The sequence below is a fragment of the Triturus cristatus genome, chromosome 10 (assembly GCF_964204655.1).
Source record: "Triturus cristatus chromosome 10, aTriCri1.1, whole genome shotgun sequence".
Taxonomy (NCBI): Eukaryota; Metazoa; Chordata; class Amphibia; order Caudata; family Salamandridae; genus Triturus; species Triturus cristatus.
This window is the reverse complement of record NC_140593.1, coordinates 166,817,815-166,838,310: the sequence shown is the minus strand read 5'-3', so window position 1 is coordinate 166,838,310 and position 20,496 is coordinate 166,817,815. Positions and strand designations below refer to the sequence as shown.

The window sequence follows — 20,496 nt, the reverse complement described above, 5'->3', positions numbered from 1 at the left end:
AGGAAATGTACCTTTGTCATCCCAGTGTTCACCCGGTCTTTATTGCCAGTTGTGCTACAGCCTGTTCTCCAGTTAGACTGACGTAAAGTTCACACAGCAATGGGTGCTTGCCTATTGCTACTACCATTAACTGCTAAGGTCATCATTGTAAGTGGCCTCCTAAAAGTCAGAGTATATTGCGTGCTCTGGAACGTTATGCGAACAAAACAGGTCGGGCTTTTCAAGTTTGAATCCACTAATTAGCTTAATGATGCCATCAGGGGAAATGGGTTGGTACAGTGGTTTGCTATCTTGGGCTAGGAATGCTTGAAAATTACGTCACTCGACCGCATAATCAGTTACATGCTGTGGAAGCTGAACCAGCGGGAAGGCCTACGTGGCTTATATCCCCAATGGCATCATGAGAAATACATGTAATACATAAGGGGGACCTTTGTACACTGTCGCTGGTTTAACAAAACTTCTGTAAGCTGTTAAATATTACAAGTAACACGGCCGATTTTTTTGTTGGATACTTTGTGCACAAAATGAGTCACGTAGAGACAATTTTTACAGGACCCGTCCGTCGCAGGCGTGATGCCACTAGATTTTATGTAAAGTGCGCACTTGCATGAATAATGCCTTTTGGGATACTGGCAAACATCGTTTTGCTCTACAAACGCATTTTGGGGGGGATTCCATGGTGTTCTTTCACTAAGATACTGCTGCAGTTAGTTAGCAAAGCCAGTAGCCTGTGCGGGGTGCATTTCAGAACATTACATGGAGTCAGACACTTGCAGGTAATTCTCTCAACTCACAGGAGCTGGGTGTTGCCTCTTAATGGGCCTGGTGTGCAGTTCTCCAAAGGCATTGGGGTGACTCAGAGAGCCGTAGCCTACCTCCTAAGAGCTTGCGAGTATGCTGTGCACAAGAACTCGAAATAACAGTGGCTCAGTGGGGGAATGCTCCTGCTGTTGAGAGCGCCACAGAGTCTCCTGGTTACAGCTTTGCAGCTGGGGTGTTATTTCAGAGGTCTTCAACATTGTCTGTAATAGGAGCTTCTTCTGTTCTCTGAAAATCATCCTGAGCTACTTATATTATTAGAGTTGTAACCGGGAGTACATAAGGCAAGATTACACTAGTCACCGCCATATGCAATATTACCAGCAGTACCCACCCAAGTGCATCTGGCAGCGTTGCCGTGCTAACATAAAAACAAGCATTGGCATAGCCAATAGGTCTCGCCTTTGGGACCTTATAAGTGTTTAGCCATGCAACAGTTGATGTTGTTGCACCAATGATATTGTGCTGGATAACTAAACACTTATAAGGTCCCAAAGGCGAGAATTATTGGCTATGCCAATGCTTGTTTTTTATTCACCCGTCCAAGATGGCAGGTGCCACCATAAGTGCTAAATGCAAAAACTGAACTTTGACTTGCGCAAAAACCCTTTTTTGAAAGAAGAATGGCCCATATCAAATGGCAGCGGCAGACTCCCCCAAAAAATAAAAATATATATTTTAAGGATCGCAAGGGGTGAGGGAGCAATGGAGGAGCGCTGGGGGTAGTTGGTGGTGTGGGAACCATCAGAAAGTGGGCGAAGGAAACTTCTGACGAACATTAGGGTGGAGAGAATAAATGTAAAAAGGCCGGAGTGGGACAAACAGTAGGTTTGTTGTGGGGCGGAGGTTATAGGAATGCATGAATGTAGTGGGGACAGGCGGGCAGAGGAGCGCTCTATTGGATGGGAGAAGCAATGCATGAGGGAGGGAACACATGGGAAGTGGAGGGAGTGGCATGGACTGTGTGGGGGCAGGTATCTTAATAGGAAGAGGGAGAGCAAAAAAGCACATGCACTCTCATGGATTGCTTCAAGATAAAGAAAAAAGTAATTACAGAAATGTGAACAGTGGAAGGATACAAGCCATCTTAGGATGTTGAAGAAGCTATTCTGCAGGTGGGAGGCAAACACAAGAAGAGGAAGGAAAGACATTGGATAAGAGCAAGCAAGTGAGAGTGATAAGGCTGCCAACCAACGTAAGCAGTGAGGGAGCACTGAGCCCGCTCTAACTCTGTGATGTGGTCCAGAAGAGGTCTTCTGCAAACAGACAGGTAAGAACATAGGATGACCTAAAAAAAGAAATTGACATCATTCTATTGCATTGTAAATGTGTTTATATAGTGCTTACTAACCCTGACGAGGCGTCGAAGAGCTTTTTCGTCGAGAAGCGATACTCTGGAACCCATAAAGGATTAGTGGTGAATTAGTATAGTGAAATATGAAAGTGATTTGAATGGTGGATATGTTTAGCCAGTTATTTGGATTGAGAAGGACAGTGGAGGGATAGAAGAGCAAAAAAGGTTTGCATTTATATAGCGCTTGCTACCCCTGATGGGGTGTTGCAGTGCTTTTTCGGCAAGTAGCATGCTACTCTGGAACCCATAATGGTTTAGTGGTGAATTTGTTTAGTGAAATATGAAAAAAAACCAAGAATAATAACAACAATATGAAAAATACAAAAATAATAACAACAATATTAGTAATACCATTATTTTTTATCATTAATAGTGTTATTGTTACAATTTCAGATTGATTTGTCCCACTTTTCCACTAATATATTGATTTTGTGTAAATACTGTTCGTAATAAATAATTATTATTAAGTAATAATCCAGTTGCAATATCTACATTTTTTTAAACTAAAATTGTGACTGCTTTAGTAGTTACAATTATTACCTCTCTTATGAATATTAGTGTGAATATCATTCTTATTATTTTTTATATTGATACTATTATTATTATAATAATAACCCCATCGAAGATTATTTGTGATTTTGGCATGATTATTATTAGTATTTTTATTAGTGCTACAATTAATTATTATTGTGATTATCATTATTTATAATAACAATTATCATTATTAATATTAAATATTATTGTTATTATAGTGGTAATAATATTACTATTACTATTAATAGCAACAATACAGATAATGTTAATGACAATGATCATTACTGATATTAATAATAATAATAGTAATAATGAGGATTGAACACCATCTCTAGGCTACAAATATTACAGAACCAGGCATCCACGCTGCGCATGCTCTTATGCAGGAAGGATCATATTACGCTGGCTCTTAAGGCTTTTAGCTGAATTTATGTTGAAAACAGAATCAGATTTAATACTCTGCATTATAAGCAAAGCATCTTGGACAGAGTCCCGAACAATCTTGTAAGCCTGGCTACGCATATCATCCCAACCAGAAACCTCGCAGATTTGAAGCCAGTGGTGCTATCCTCTGATTGGTTTGGAATGGCAGGAGTATGCCCCCAGAGGTCTCGCTGAGCACTGCACGCTAAAATAGCTTGCATGTTTGAAGGCGCCAAGTTAATGAAAATGTGAAAACAGCTTGCTTTTTCTGTGGTCCATCCAGCACAGTGCCAACCTCCATTGTGCCGCAGCCCTCCCAATGACGGACATTAAATGCAGTGCCAGGGGTACGCTGCCCGCCCACAGTCAGCGCTGGGTAAAATGTGTAATTTTTCAACACGTGCACTTGTATTTTTAGACAAGAAACAGCAGGGTAGCTTAGGGTTTACTGAAGGGCACATGTTAATGAAATTCTGATTATTCAGGTTATTTCTGAGTTTTTTTAAGTATTGCCAGCAGGTGCTGCCACCGTACCAAGGATGTCCGCACAAGTTGCACTCAGAAGGCACTATAGCCAGCCCAGAGTGCGCTGTGTTGCATGCTGGTGCTCACAGCAGATACTGGCACATTACCCAGGGTGCCTCATAGGGAGTACCTGATGGCCAGCGTTGCCCGGGGTTCATACAAAGGGAGTATTTATTGGAGAGCTGTCGGAGCTATAACCTTGCACAGGTGCCCTGAAGGGGTACATCGCGGCCTAAGTCATGACCATCAAGAGGGTAGCCTCAAGACGTTCGCTTGTATATTTAGTCCAGTTTTGTATATTTCAGATTAATTTCTCCTTTTTCATGAACTCCATATTACTAGTATCTTTGATGAGTTCGATTAAAGTCATAAAGTATTATTAGTACTTTTGATATGTTTAAGGCAACCATTATAGCATTACATCCCACAGACGAGCACTATACCTGTTGTTAAAGGCCCTGATCCAAAGTTATCGGCTCTAGCGGGAGGCAAAGGCCTATAGTTTGTTATAACGGAATGCTATTACAACATTCAATCCAGTGATGGCAGGATGTTTTAGATTAAAAGGGAAGCAGCAGAAAGACAAACATTTCAATGTCATTAATGGCCATAAAACACTTCATTGTCTTTAGTTGAGTTCACATCATATCCAGTGTTATACCATGGCTTCACTATTAGGAAGGAAGCCATTTAGGATCAGCCAGGGTTTGCAGCAGTCACACCTATATCAATGTGTTTTGATTTGCCAAACTCTGGCACTTCATTATGCAAATAGGCGGTACCCCACACTAGTGGTAGACTGAGCTACTACCAGGCCACAGATGGGTGATGGCAGATGGCACACAGTGCTGCCAGTGGGAAATCCCACTGGTTGGAGTCTCCCCTAGTCAAGTTTTGCTTGGGGGTGTACCACTTGCATATCCAGCCCTCTTCCCCTCTTCGCCAGCTTCAAATAACACTTCAGTATTATCAAGCAGATAGTAGAAGCAGACCTACTTCCCAGGAATGTTCCAGTCCTTGAAAGGTCTTATTCTGAATGGGGGGGCACTGAAAGGTCTTACCATGACCTGCTGGTGTGAAGGGTCCCACTGGGAACAACACACTCTATTCTACTCAGCAGAGACATTACCACCTGGCTGTCATGTAGACCTATTAGGAAGAAATTGTCAGGAATGGGAAGGGTTGACTTGCTCCTTGTTGCCACCACAGTTGAAGAGGATTACTTTATTGCAAGCACTAAATGTTTTTTTATTTATTTCTGTAACATTTTCACATTGAGTGCTAGCACTTGAAGAGATCTATGTGCCTTACATTAAAGTAGAACACCAGAACAAGAAAGGGTTTGAGATGGAAATAATAAGACTATAAACTGAAGAGAAAAAACGTCACCCTATTGTCGTAGAAGGTAAGTCTGCACTGCTGTCTTATTCCCCTTCACCTCCCTTACCGGGTAAACACCTCACTTAACCTGTGGGTTGTACCTCTCTTTGGTGTTCAAGTTCTATGCCTGTCAATCTTCACACTCTACAAGACCAGCATACCCAAGTAGGACGCCATGTCTAAAGCTGAAAATACAAAGTTGAAAGCAGTCCTATAGGATTTATAGAACACCCCAAGGCGAAATTACTTTGCAATTTAAAAACTCTGAATGTCTTCAACCCTTTTTCCTTTTCTTCCAGTTTTTTTTTACTTGTTCTCTTTGATCGTTTGGGATTTCACGTTACAGTACATGTTATAGTTACCTTTCTGGTTACCTGCCTCTAATTCTGGCATGTATTCTCTGTACTTTGTGGTAACTGAACTGTACTTCGGCCTTATTGCCTTGTTTTTCCACCAAACCTTAAAACTGAATAAAAGAGAATAAATAAAAAAGAAAGCAGGCGAAAGGGCAAGCAAGAAGGGGTGTGGGAGTGATAAGATTGCTGCTGAGGGAAACAGGTAAGTCTAGGAAGAGACGGGAAAGGTTGGTTTTTGGCGTCTGTTAGTGTTGGGAGTCGGTGTATGTCTATTGTCAATCTCCGTGTTGATTATTCTTTTGCTTCATGGTTTCTATAAAGATTATTGGAAACTTTAAATGGCTCAGTCGTTCTTCCATATATTCAGCTTTGCCCCTCTCATCCAATGACAAACAAAAGTGTCCTCATGACTGCCTTTCACCGAAGAGCTGGGACTGCTCTCTAAATGGTGAAAGCCAGGACGAGTGCCGAGGACCCCGCACCCCAAAAGGCATGGATGTTGGGTCACCAAAACGACAGGGGTAGCAGAGGTGTCATCACACACCCTTTGAGCATTGATGACATCACACGGTTGATGCTTACCATAAACTTTGCACCTCAAAAGCTTCCGGTTTGCTGTTAAGCCGCTATGTACTAAGCAAGGAATGCAAATTAGAGAACGCTAGTAGTGCCTTGCCATCATGAACCCTGAGACGAGGGGTATTAGTGTCAGTGCTAGGGGTACAAAAAGCGGTAGCCAAGTGTAAAAGTTACTACTCCTTGCTATCCTTTATTGATGTCCCAGCTCAGGCCTGAGGGTGAAAGGGATGTGGGGAAAAAGGAGAAAAACTGAGAGGGCAAATAGGAGCATGGATGCCGATGGAGGTAGAGAGCAGAGATGCTGACTAAATGACAGTCACGGGGAGGCTGGAGGATACCTAGAGGGTGAGGGAGCAACAGGGGGAGACATGGATGGGTCACGAGGGACCAAAAGGATGCAGGAGGAGATATACAGCAAGAGCGAGGAAGGACTTGGGTACCGATATGGAGTGGAAGATACAAGGGTGGCTAAGCGGGTGAACATGGATCCATGAGAGGTACCTGGATAATGATAAGGAGGCCTTGGGTCTGTAGGAAAATATCATAAGCTGCGTGGGTGCCTGACAAGTACGGTACTCATAATAGGTTTACGGAGCTCCATGAGCAGATTACGGAAAGATATGAGTGCGGATAGAGGGACCGTCTCGAAAGAATATTCAGACTGCCTGTCAGTCCACTCCTTCACTCAATTCAGTAAGCAAACTCCTTTTAACACTCCTATAAGTCGAAAAGCATCAAAATATCAAAACTTTACTGGAAATACTTCTAATATGTAGACACCATTGCACCGCACTTGTTCTGTATACATCTACTTATAGGATGGGCGACTATGCGGTCAGTGGTGCAGATATCAATAGTACCACATTGGAAATATTCATTCTCAATACAGAGTCAGTTGTATTCTATTCCAGTCACTGAAGCGCTTGTATTGTTCCATGAAAGGACTTTGGAAATCTGCCGTAAAGGTCTGGAATCCATTATGATGCTTTCATGGCACATCTGCCCTCACAAGATCTCTTGACACTTCCCGAAGTCGTAAATCAATTGCAGTTCATTCATATGTGCACTTCCCTTTTCTTAGCAACTTCTTGTAAGGATGGGCCTTGCCCATGCGTCAACTCCCATTCATTGATGAAATTCAGGAAGTGCCCACCCTGTTGGGGAGTGTGGTTAAATAATGAAAAGGAAACTACGATTCCGGACAGCCCTATCTAAACATATTCTTAGGCAGAGCTGATGTGACCCTCATGGTTCGCCCTGAGAGCACTGGACACACGTCAGTACCCTAACATTTCTGTTTTACAAATAACTCATGTGTGTATTTTTGGGACCACTTTACAGAAGTGGGCATGTCTTTTTTTCTCAAAATACATCTCCACTATTTCCTGCACAATTTTGCAAAATTGTACCAGGAATCTAAATTTATGGGAATATCTTATGGATTATTCAACACATTTTCCAACAAAAAGTTGTTGGTGTTAGGACATTCGTTATCATGAGAGCTAATCATTGTCTTGCCAGGTCTTACACGTGTATACTTTATATCAACCAGGAGAAGTCTTCATCATTTTTAGGAGGAAAATAATGCTGAAAATATAGATTGTATTTTTTCTTCGAAATAAAGTTTAGGCTTTTGAAAATCTTGAAGGAAACACAATTCTAGAAATGTAGCTTGGTTTAGGGGCATAATTTTAACTGAACGTTTCGATAAATGTTTATGCTGTTGAGTAATAATAATAATAATAAATAAAATAATAATCCTGTATTTGCAAAGCGCGAACTAATCACCCCTAAGGGTCCCCAGGCGCTGTAGACCGCCTGGAAGATTAAGCGAGCTACTGCCCAGAGCCACAAGGTGCTGGGATGAGCTGCTGCTCGGGATCGAACCGTGAGCCCCGGGCTCCAGAGTCAGCCGCCCTGGCCGCTGTGCCACATCACTGTTGATTTTTTTAATTTTTATATAATACCGGTGAAATAATTATTAGAATATAATATCTCTAATAACATTTCAGAAAACAAAATATAAAGCTATGACACAATTCATTCGCTCCCAGCAAAAATGTAAACAAGGGTTGGAAGGAAACCTTATAGTTCACACCATGAGTAAAATATTAAATAAAGTACGACATTTCACTCATCATCAAAAAATCGATTTTCAAAAAGGCAACCCAAATGTTCCTAAATTTGAGAGATATCCAGCACTCTCCCAGATCTTCAGCTTATACTGAACTCCGATACTTGTGCCAGACACTCAAGTGGACATACCATCCACTCATGACTTATTTTTGCCATTTGTAAGCGTTGGTAAACCGGTTGTATACACACAACTCAGCCCAAGCTCACCCATCTCTGTGCACTCCAAAAAAGCCTTGCCCGGCCAACAACTCCAACAATGTATTCACACAGGATTTGCTAAGCTGGCCCAGTGTACAGGACGTATAGTAGTATCGCCTCTGTGGTTTCACCCAGAAGGACAGCAGTCCAAATCCAAGATTGTAATTTTTTGACAGAGTTCAGTCATTTATTTTTAAAGAAGGGACGTCATTTAAATGGATGTAAATTAAAATGGATTTTTATGGTAGCTTAACAATTATTGGCCACGTCAATGCGGTCGGCCTTTTTATAATGCAGGCACACACAGATCCACGCATGCATTGATGTAGATCACGCATAGAAGTACATACACAGAGCAGCCTACTTACAAACATCCATACAACACTTCTAAACACGCCTACATAGATGGCCAGGGTTGTGCATGGCCAGGATGGCTCATGGACGGACGCAGGCAGATATGAGTGCACAGTTAAAGCACTCTTCACTGAGTGTTCCAGTTTCCAAACCCATCCAGTGGTGAAGCTATTAAAAAGATAGTGAAACTGTAAGACATGAGGGAAGTGGTAGACTGTGCGGCTGCACCTCGGTTAATGTGCCATTCACCTGACAAGCCCCTCGACCCCATCAGTTCTGTCCTCATAGAGAATATAATTCGCGATTACCAAATGAAGGGACATAAATATAAAACATGAGAAAACGTAAATGATAAAGGACAAATGTGAACAAGACTTGAGGATTTTTGAGTGATGGGTTCCAAATTGTACTGTGCCCTGAGGACCGCTAAGTGATGAGCAGCAAATCATATCATGTCCTGGGGATTACTGAACGAATGGTGCTGGCGCGCAGTCACTGACCATTGCTGAATGAGGGAGTATACGCCATGGCTATACTGGTGATCATTTCTCAAAAACTGGCCTGTTTGGGAGGCTATATTTTTTTACAAGAAGTGTACTACAAGGGCTATATGGAACGATCCTGTCGCTCCAATCAAGATTTGCTTTTAAATGCCTTAGTAATATCTGCTTCACCGCTCAGACGCGCCAGCAAGAGGCGCAGACCTCCAAAAATATATATGATTGTGACTACAGCATGACAAAGCTCAGTGTTTCCCCAAGAGTTGAAGATTGTTAGAAATCATAAATATCTTGTACCAGAGCCAGAATATATTTTCATTGGCCACATCAATCTCCTCTGTGAGAGCTATTGTGCAAGTCAAGGCTGCCTTCAACTCTCTGAACGAGGTTTGCAAGCCTGACACGCAGGACTGAGAGGTGGTGGGGGGAAGATGGTAAGGCACATGGATAGGCCCTGATGAAGTATACATTATGTCACAAAATACATAGGAATGTAAAGAGAGTTAATAAATAAACTGACACATGAGCAGAGCATGGTCTAGATTGTTTCATGGATTTTGTTTTAATTGAGACAGCATTTAGTCACTTTGAGATGGGCAGACTCAGAGATATTGGAATGTTTCACGAGTACCTCTTAAGAATTGCAGCAGAATTGCCGTAGTCAGCAGCAGGCTGGACTACGGCAACGCACTCTATGCAGGAATCCCGGCCAAACACCTGCAACGACTGCAACGCATCCAAAACGCCTCCGCCCGACTGATCCTCAACATCCCCCGCCGCAGCCACATCACCCCCCACCTGAGAGACCTTCACTGGCTCCCCGTCGACAAGAGGATCACCTTCAAGCTCCTCACCCACGCTCAGAAAGCACTCTACAACACCGGACCAGCCTACCTCAACAGCAGACTCAGCTTCTACACCCCCACCCGCCAGCTCCGCTCCACTAGCCTCACCCTCGCCGCTGTCCCCCGCATCCAACGAGCTACCTCCGCCGGCAGAGCCTTCTCCTTCCTCACCGCCAAGACCTGGAACACCCACCTGCGGCAGACCCAAGACCTGCTCGCCTTCAGAAGACTCCTCAAGACCTGGCTCTTCAAGCAGTAGCGACTCCCCCTCCCCTCAGCGCCTTGAGACCCTCACGGGTAAGTAGTGCACTTTATAAATAGATTGATTGATCGATTGATTTCTTTGGATAATCTAGTGCAAAATTCAACATTTTCTCTGGCGGGAAACCCTCCTCTCCTGAACCATCCTTAGAAGAGTTGTTCGGGCTTGCTGTGCTCGCCAACTCTTTCCTAATCATGCCGGGTATTTCACCCCACCACTTTCACCTGCCGCCCATGGCCCTATCACGGATGTGTGTGCTGCCGCCAGAGTGACGGACTAAAAACTCTGTCCATTTTACATTTTACTTTTCGTAAGCATATTTTTAATTGGAACATTCACAATTTTGTTAACTGCCTTTAGACCCTGATACAGGAAGTGACAGTAACTGACGAGTGTAAATGGAAGCTTACCATTTTCTAAGCCAAAATGAGCATATTGGAAGAAAGGATACGTGAAACGCGCGCGTCGGCCGCAACACACGTCATTAGGAGCAGATACACGAACCCCCTCTTCATTCTCGCTTTCTGTATATCTTGACATCACGGTGCCTCTTGCACGTTGATAAAACATGGAGAAAAATAAGGGATTTCCGGTAGAAGCGTCTGATAAGTAGATATGGATGAAAGACTCCGCGCAGATATCTTAGCTTCACAGCCTGGAAGCAATTTAAAGAGAAGACGCTCTAAGTCGCAAGCTGGAAAGGTTACGTAAGGACAAGTTTCTCAGCCCACCAACTTCTCGGCAAATTAAAAACATACTGAAGCCCAGTGTGACACCGAGAAAACAACGAAAGATATAGTCTCACTGCGGGTTGACCCCTGAATGACATGAGCTGAAAGAGTGGCGAGAAGCCCAAAACAGGAAATGGTGTTCCTCCTAGAGTGTGGGAGAGTTAACGCTCCAAAAAAGAAACGCTTTACGACCCAAGTATTGCATTGCACACGACTAAAAGGTTATCAGGAGAGGACTCAGATTGCTCACAACAAAACTGAAAAACTCTTCAAATTTTGCTACGAGCTATACTTAATTCTCCCGGAGCATGACAGAAATACATATATAATTTCGGAGGAAAAACAGCTAATTAGATACAGCATCTCCTCAGCAACTCCTAACTTCCAAACCAAATTCCTGCACATATGCCTCAAAGTTGGAGCGTTTGTAGGTGAGCACATCTATAGGGAGTATTCATCTTCTCTACCCCCCATTCCAAACATTAGGATCATGCCCAACAATGCTTCCTCGTAGGGCTTTAAGTGGGATGAAAAAAGTGTGGGTGGGGGTCTCTATAAGGGCCTTGGCCAATATAATTAAGGGTGTGGGTTAAACATGTAAACTGAATTTCTGTGACTCCCATAGTCAGCCACCCGACCAGCATTTTGCTTCATCTCTGAGTTTTCTGTTATTGTATTTAGATATATAACACTAGTGACATATAACTAAAACCAGCCAGCACTATTGGCTTTGTCAATGGTTGTTAGATAGATAAATGAGTAACAACAAGATTTTGATGTAAATAATCAACATTGAAAAAGTTTCAATTCTGAAATTGTGAGACTGTGAATTAAACATTACTGAGGCCCAGGGAATGTCTTCAGAGGGTTTCAATCATTCCCATTATGTTCACTCTATGTTACATATGTACCCCCTTTTTCTCTACACACCTCGTCCATCTACATATCTTACTTCCTCGCATCGTCTTCACTTGACCACCCAAACACACAATGCACCCACCCACCTGTAAGCATGGCATTTTCTTTTACTTTAGCCCTTTCAATATTTTGAAAAATTCTACCTCCTTTATACTCATTTGCACACAATCACAATTGTAACTTGAATACGTGACCATTGCTCTGTGCACTCAGCAGAGAGGCCATGGATTGGATGACCATGTATTCTGAACACCTTTTTGCCCCACTGAGAGGCACTGTGAGAAACTCACACTGCCTCCATCCTCAACTCCAGACGTCTCAATTGTGGCCCCTTTACAACTCCTGGAGGTGAGTGATTCAGTTGAAAGTGTGTGCTGTGCAAGATTAATATGCTACTCAAAAAAATTAAAGAAATACAACATCCAGGAAATAGATAACGCTCTTATCGAATGCAAGATTAAGTAAGACATATGAAACATAAACAGGAACTAATTCGCGGACTCTGATTACTTTAACATGTTTTACATTTACAGTTCAGCAGTTGGATCAGTGTTTTTGCCAGTAAAATGAAGGACATGAATATTGGACCTAATGGGGACCTGTTTCAATGTCCCTTTTTAATTACTATTGGGTCTTAGATCTAGTGCGACACCTCCCACTTAAAGTCCTGCTGCCTGGTTTATTTCTGATTTTGCTGTACTTTGTAAAATAGTGCTATTTGCTTTGTAACCAGTCGATATAACTAGTTATACACCATCTTCCAACTTTTAAGTCTCAGCATCAGGCTAGAGTGCATATGATGGATAATCGATAATAACTAGAATTATTGGATAGATCCAATGGCTATAATACTATTCTCATATGAATGTTCAAGAGTACCAGCCTCCTGTCCACCAGTTAGTCCCTCTTCTGCTGCATGCTAGTGCTTTGAATTAGATGTGTGGGCTGCCACATAATTTGCTGAAATAATAGCTAAACAGGAAATGAAGTCTACCAGAAGACAATACTTTCAGTAAAGAGTTATGTTTTTGTTTCTTGAATGGGAATTGCCCTAGGTCTTGAGAAAGTTTTGAGTTAAAGTGGAATTTCTTAAAATATTTTATACACCAGCTATGCAAGATCCATCCAGAGATGTCATGCAGTCTTTTCTGATTAAATGTCTCTGGTCCAGCATTAGCATCACCTTCAAAACTTGTCAGGTATGCATCAGTTTTAAGGAGTTAAGAGCATTATGTGTTGTTTATAAATTTACCTGCCCATTTCCTCCAGCCAGTGTCAAACCATTTGTGCGTTGTGTCTTGGAAAAGGGGGTTTCTCTGACTAAGGGCCTCCTTCTCAGAGCAAGTTAGAAAACCTGACCTTAACACTCTTGGAGGAGAAACATGGTTTGTCTTTGGCGTAAGTATTTTAGACATTTATGAGATAGTTTAGCCTCTTGTTCCTGTAGAAAATTGTGGCAGTGCACTTGTTGAATCAATATTAGGATCTAAATTGCGTAACATTTACCACTCAAACCCCATGGATACCCAAGATCCCTGAGAAATGGGTTGTGTGTCACCTGCAGGCTCATGTAAATAAAGTACTCATTGGACATCTTCAGGTTTTGTACATCTGATAATAGTTAAGAGTGTCATTTCTGTGGCACCTGGCAGTGGTCAGCTTTGATGCTAGTCTGGTCATTCAATTGGTTTGTTTTGGTAAGACTAGTCATTGGATCGTTTTGAAGCACCTAGTACCGGTGTCTAGGGTGGTGTGAGTTTCTTCTCATTATTTGATTTGCAGGTGGATGAAGAACAGATGCTGAAACTGAGTATCTTTGCCACAGTCCACACAGTTAATAGCTCTGGGGTCCTCAGGAACCTCATTGCCTCTACCTTTGTTAAATACCTGTGGGATCACTCTTGAATGCTTCCCATTACCACTCTACTCCACTCCACTCCACTCTATTACTTAACAGACTCATTTTTCTGCATGCTACTGTTTATCCATTTTAACACAATGCCATGTCATGGATCTAAACCTCTGGCTTCAAAGATGCAGACTACGATTAAATGGGGACACAGTGGATGTTCTTGTGCTGATATTTAAACACATACTTGACCCGCGGGGTCTCAATGGCACACCAAAGCTCCTGTCAATCAGTAGATTAAGGCTTAAAGTTTATGGGCAGCAATTAATTATGCCCTAAATCTATGTAGATGAACCAGTGAGAAAATGTATTTCTTCGCGCTTTGGCTCTTGTGCAGAAAAATATAGTTCATCAGCATCTTGGATAGAGAAAAGGAACTTGCACCAGTGAAGGTTCAAGAGTGGAATGTTCTGGTATTCTTTAAGGACCGCAATTGCACCAAGACTTTATTTGGTAATGAATGTGGTTGTTAGGGTGGGCATTAGTTTAAGACAAGATGTAACGTCGACAAAATGATTGAGGCTTAATTGTTCACTGGCATAAGTTCAGACATGAACCTTTATTTATCCATTACATTGATCTTGAAATTCTGCCAAAGAGGATATAAATTGGTGTGCCATAGGATCTAAGCTGAAACTCACTGATGATGCCCAAAAAAGCTGAAACTGATTTGTGGTGGCTTGTGTTCCCGTTCAGAGGCGATGTGGTTGGAGAAGAACCAATACTAATTTGCTCCCAATCTAGAGTAGCAATTGGGCAAAAAACAATGGACTGGAGGGCAGCCTGAGCGACTGCCAGAGGCGGAGACTTTTCCAAGGAATCTACCCATCATCTTTTTGTTTTAACAGGAGTTTGTTGAATTTTCTAAACGTTTAGATAGGGAGGTGAAATAGAATGAAGCCTCTATGGAAGAGAGAGGGAGATGAATCTCTAGACCAGCAGTTCTTAACCTTTGGACTGCTATGGACACCCACTGAGTCATTACAGGAATCTTGGGACCCCATCTAAGTCACTATTGGAAGCCGTTGACACCCGGCCTATGCAATTTCTATAATTTTAACCTCAAAACAATACAAAAAATTATGAAAACAAGTATGCACTAAACAAATCCCTGGATATTTAAATCTTTTGTTTAATTCACAATGAAACATTTTTTTTTCAAGTTTGCTTCTTTATTTGTATACACTTTATTCAATTTAATTTATTAATTTTAATAGCATTTAATTCTGTAAACCATGTGCAGACCCCCTGTGTAGGTCCCGGCGACCCAAACGGGCCACCCATGATTGACAAATGTAGACTGACCTTTACAGTTAACGCTACAAATTTCTGCCTACCATTTCCATGTATGAAGGTGTCAATAGAGGGGGATGTAAACTTAAGGGTGTGGCCTAACTCCAGTATAAGCTCAGGCCACACATGGTGGGAGAGAGCTCAATGAAATTGTGGTACTGGAAATGGATCTTTGGTTACATTAGATGCCACCAGTGAGCTCATGACAACATGGCACCTGGGCAGCATTCTGCCAGTACTAGATATTCCCTTTTATGGGATACCCACTCAGGGTAGGCTCTGTTCTAGCCATAGATAAGCCCCCGCGCACTTAATATACAAGTCATATAAAGCATTCGTGCACCAGGCACCTATGTACTTTTCAGCCCATATTTTCAATTGCAGGGGTAGTCACTCGGTGGTGCACAAGGGGAAACAAGCATTTGCAATGCAATCGGTCTCGCCTTTAGGACCTGATAAGTGTTTAGCGATGCAGCACATTATTGCACACTACTGTAATGTAGCCTCGCTCACGTGTATTTTTAGCACAATGGCATCGCTATGTGATGGTAATCACCACAACACATGGAAGACCCAGTGACTTCCGATGATTATGATACATATATATTTTTTTAATTAAGGAAGCATGAGTAAAAGGAGTAAAGTAATTAATAATGGTGTCAGCCACTAAACTATAATGTGCATCGATAAAATACTTGGGGTATTACAGGCCTGTCATATGGGAGGTGGTAAAAGATTACTGGGAAAGATGTTTCAGCAAGTTACACAAATATAGAAGTAGCCAATAGGCTTTCAGTAAGCGCCGCAATTAATACATTCAATAGTTTTTGCTGCTTAACCTCATAAGGATGAAAGTCCCAGTCAACAGTGAAAATAAGAAAGATTTCAGAAATAACGGTGGTATAACATAAGTGCCCACTGCCTCTACTGGGGCATCTCTTCCCCAGGTGGTTTTTAACTGTTTGAGCTTAGCTAGCAAAGAAGGCACTGGAGGGATTTGTTAGTTGTATAGCATCTCTAACGAGCTGATAGGGCTCGGGCAAGCAGTTGCTATTATTTCTTATAACAGCAGTCCGAATATTTCCTGGAATCTACTGTATTATAAAAAGTTTAGGGGACACAAGTGAACTGGCAACATTTTTATAAGTTTTTCATTCAGCTTGTTCACTTTTGCTTTTTTCAGTGATTTCTTTTCTTTTCTTGAAGCCTTGACGTCTGTGGGCTACCACATCAGACTGAAAGACTGCATTTTTTCATCACACCTAGGCTACCAGCATCAGCATGTCTTCGGAGTTCCTCTCCCTTGGCAGGGTTAGTCTTGAGGCAGGCTGGCAATGCCTGTCATCTGGAACCTATTCGTTTTAAGTCATATTTCAGACATCATATTCGAGAATATCTGAATAAAAATGTTTTGCATCCTGACTGTTTCTTCATCTGTCTGTAAACTGCGGGCCCATTATAAAAAAAAACTGTTCGACATTTGCTTCCATGAGGCACACCCAATTTATATATTGAGCTGTTACTGCATTATTTTGATTAAGCGGGTGTCTTTCGTAATAACGGGAGTGACATTTAATCTATTTTTATTTGGCAGAAAAGGGAAACGCGTTGCAGGAATAAACAGAAAACATGGTTCCTAAAACCATGCTTCATTTTAAAGTCGACAATATAAACTCAAGAGCGCCTGGCCTTAAGAGTATGCGCTGTACTCACGTGAGCTCTACACAATGATGTTTGTTTCCACATACCCAAGAGGAACCTCCGCTCCGCTGACCTCGCCCTGCCCGAGGTCCCCCGCATCCACAGAAACAGAACCGGCGGGAGAGCTTTCTCCTACATAGCAGCCAAATCCTGGAACGAGCTCCCGGTCAACATCAGACGCTCCCCAACCCCCACACGTTCAGGAAAGACCTCAAGACCTGGCTCTTTGACTGACCCGGAGCTGCTCCCCCCTACCCCCAGCACCCTGAGACCCTCACAGATGAGTAGCACGCTTTATAAACCACTGATTGATTGATTGATGCTGTTTACGGTGATCAAAGTTTATTATTTGGGATTCGTGTTGTGATAGTGAAAGCATAGATGAAGTTTTTATGTTTTCTCTCAAGAAACATACTTAGAAGCAGGGTTTGCACATATAAAAGGCTGATGCGCAGCTCCACATTCTAACACGCCTGCTCCATAGTCACATCTGGAACCCGCTGTTACCTACTAGCACCGAGCAATATTTAATGTGCATTCCTTCATCAGTGGACCCTGCCACACCTTCTGGCAAAATAACACCCGGGTGCTTGTGGTCTTGTTGAAAAGACTACTTTCTGACCAACCAATAAGTAAACTGGGCAGCATTATCATATAAGCAAATGTAGCGCCTACAGATAATGATGCTCATGCAAATACCATCTTGTATTAACTGCAACTGCTTTAATTGGTCACTGAAATTAAGTCTATTAAATTCACTTAACATTTTTAACTAAAACGATAAATACCTTCGCATAAATAACAATAATGTATCCCGTTCACACACACTACAAAGGCAGCAGGCGATTTAATTTGCTATAATGGAAGTATTGTGTTTAGTGGAGGCAGTTTCAAAGGACGTCATCAGCGCTACAAGCTACCAGTGGCCTACGAACAAAATGGCAGTCATCATGGACAACGGGAGGGGGGGGGGTGAGAAAGAAGGCACGGACAACAAGCGGGTGGTAGCAAGAAGGCACGGACAACGGGAGTGCGGGTGGGGGGAGAAGGCATGGACAACAGGAAGGGGGTAGTAAAGAAGGCAGTAGGAGAACCTCATTAAAGGAAATAGTGCTCACAGTCTAAATAACACGTACCGTGTAACACTCGCAGTAAAGGGGAAAGTCGTCATGAGAGGTGACAAAGGAAGAGGAGGCAGTACTAAGGAGATACTAACAAGCCTATTGATGAATCAGAAGCCAGCATTTAAGACAGACAATTACACAAGCCAATGGCAAACATGGGCGGTGAGTGGGAGAGGCTTCTATTTGCTACTCATATACAATAAGTCTCGAAGAGCAGCACATGTGCGCTGGCTCAGGCTCGACCTTTAAAAGTCGAATGGAATTAGGACCCTTGGACCACTGCCTGCTCCTAAAAATATTATTATTTACATTCAGGGCTTTAAGTGGAATGTAAAAACTGGGGGGGTCTCTCATAGGGGCGTGGCCAATGTAATTAAGGGCATGGCTTAAAATACTTAAGCTAAAGATCTGTACTTAGCATAGTGTGCAAGTAATATTACACCTACAAAAAGCCAGCACTATGGCTTTATCAATGGTTGTAAATTGCATAACTTTGAATTCGCTGTATATTATATTTAAAATGCTTCTGTTCTTGTGAGACAGGATGTGGCCTAACGGCTAGAGCTGCCAACTTTCAAGCCGGACTTTGGCTCAACATCCTGTGATTCAAAACATGAATATGTCCTTGTGTAATGTAACTGGAGCCTATGTAAAGCGGATGGTATGAAAACAGCATTAAATATTTTAATGGTTTGTTCCACCCTGAGGGTAAAAATGGAGAGCCCGATAGGGACCTGTCTCGGCACCTCCATTCAAGAACTGCTGGTGCTGAGTACCGGCAGGACACAGCCCACTTACATTCCCAAAGAGGAAGGGGTCCATTAGCGAATGGTTACCACCACCTTTGAGGTGTTGGTAAAAAATGAATGTTTTGCAACTGTAATTCGGCCACAAAGCATTGATACTTGGCTCTGCAATTCGGTATTTGACGTCCTAAACTCACCCCTTGCAAATACCAAATCGCTAAACACAAATTGCGATCCGGTAACGTTACCAAACCGCAATTTGTGCTCTGTACATATGTAAAAGCCTTTCTGCGGTTGGAAACAGTTACAGACCGCAAAAATACTTTTGAACATATGGCCCTTAGCTCACCAAGTAGTGTTTTTTTTGTGTAGTGAGGGGACTGAAGAAGTAGGTTTTTGTGGGATTTCATCAACTTTGAATATATGTTTGTTGGTGCTTCACCTCAAATGATAAAGTAAGGTTTGAACAAGTTGCTCGGTTAGGAAGCAGCACTGTTGCACAATTCACACAGTAGCAAATGCTGTGATTGCAACACCATGTTCAGTTGTGCTCGCTGGGTGTTTTGGGAAACGTATTGCATAAAGTGGATGTTTCTGTGCCCTCCGCTGCTGAACCGGATATGTTTAGCTCATATGCATAAACCGCCATTACAAACGGTCTTTATTACTTATTCAAACTATCAGTTAGAAATTAAGTAAAATAGAAAAGTTTAATTTTACCTCAAGAACAGGGGGTCCCTGTGCGATTCACTGGCAGATAGATTCACACTTCACGAGCTTGGTTTCCATTTTTTAAGCTTTTTGTTACTTTCTTGCTAAAATCCCTGCTGAGATGCTCATGCAGATCTGGTGTCATAGGTGCGACTAGTGACTGGAAAGCGCGAGAGACACACATATATACATGTATATAGATATGTGTGTGTGTGTGTATGCGCTTGTACTGTGCTTTGTCATTGGGTTTTTTGTATAGCACAACATTCCTAAATGATTTGCCTTTCGCAATTTCGACTCCTCTCAATGGAAGTTTTCCATGAGGGGTTTCAATGCTGATCACCCGTTCATCTGTGCGATTTGTTTGGTGATTTTGAAATATCCTTAGAGAGGTGTCCAGCGGGGGGGGGGGGGTTGGTCTTCCAAAGTCTCAGCATAACCCGTGGGTTTGTGACTGTTTGCATGTATTCTCTTGTGCTTTGCAAATTGTGGAATCTGTTAGGGAAGGTAAGAGATCATGGTAACACTTCCTGGTGAGTGGCGGTGAACTGCACATATCGGTATCTTTGGTCACCAGGAATGACGGTCACTGGGGCTGAAAAGAGTGCCTAGAAGAGAAAAGAGAGTGTTATCTTTCCTTCCCATGGGGAGGTTCTGTAAAGTCCTGGATGCAGCCACTTCTGAAGCAAAGAGCCATCAGTATTGGGCTTAATGCGCCTAGAAGAAAAGAGAAGCTTGTGCCCCCCATTACCCTTCCAAAATAGACGATTGTGGCCGAAGGAGTCAAACATTGCAAAGACTTGGGGCATTTCTACTCATTTCAGTTCCACACAGATGAAGTTCTAAGACCTGAGACTTACAGTCATAAAACAGGACAATAAAAATTTCTTTAGGGAGACAAATGCTGCTGGTAACTGTCTAGAAGACTGGAATAAGCCTCATACAAAGTCATCAAAAACAAGGAAGCACATGACTGTCCAGATGAAATCATGAGGAATGAAAAATCTGGGAACATCAAATTTTGGTCAAGATTTATAGACGACCTTTTCATTATTTAGGAAGGCAACAACAACGACCTCCAGAACTTCCTAGATT

The 20,496-nt window shown here is 42.3% G+C and overlaps 1 protein-coding gene across 8 annotated transcripts in view; it reads right to left on the bottom strand.

The window, feature by feature from the left end:
* Positions 1-20,496, bottom strand: part of NHSL2 (NHS like 2) — a 1,089,020-nt gene that overhangs the window by 95,822 nt on the left and 972,702 nt on the right. The window contains exon 1 of one of the 8 annotated variants that reach the window (XM_085630753.1): positions 10,679-10,841. The exons of the other annotated variants lie outside the window; for them this stretch is intronic. Within the exon in view, the coding sequence (XP_085486879.1) occupies positions 10,679-10,838 (160 nt within the window). The 5' untranslated portion in view covers positions 10,839-10,841. Of the gene's footprint in view, positions 1-10,678; positions 10,842-20,496 lie in introns of those variants that run through there. 8 annotated transcript variants of the gene reach the window in all.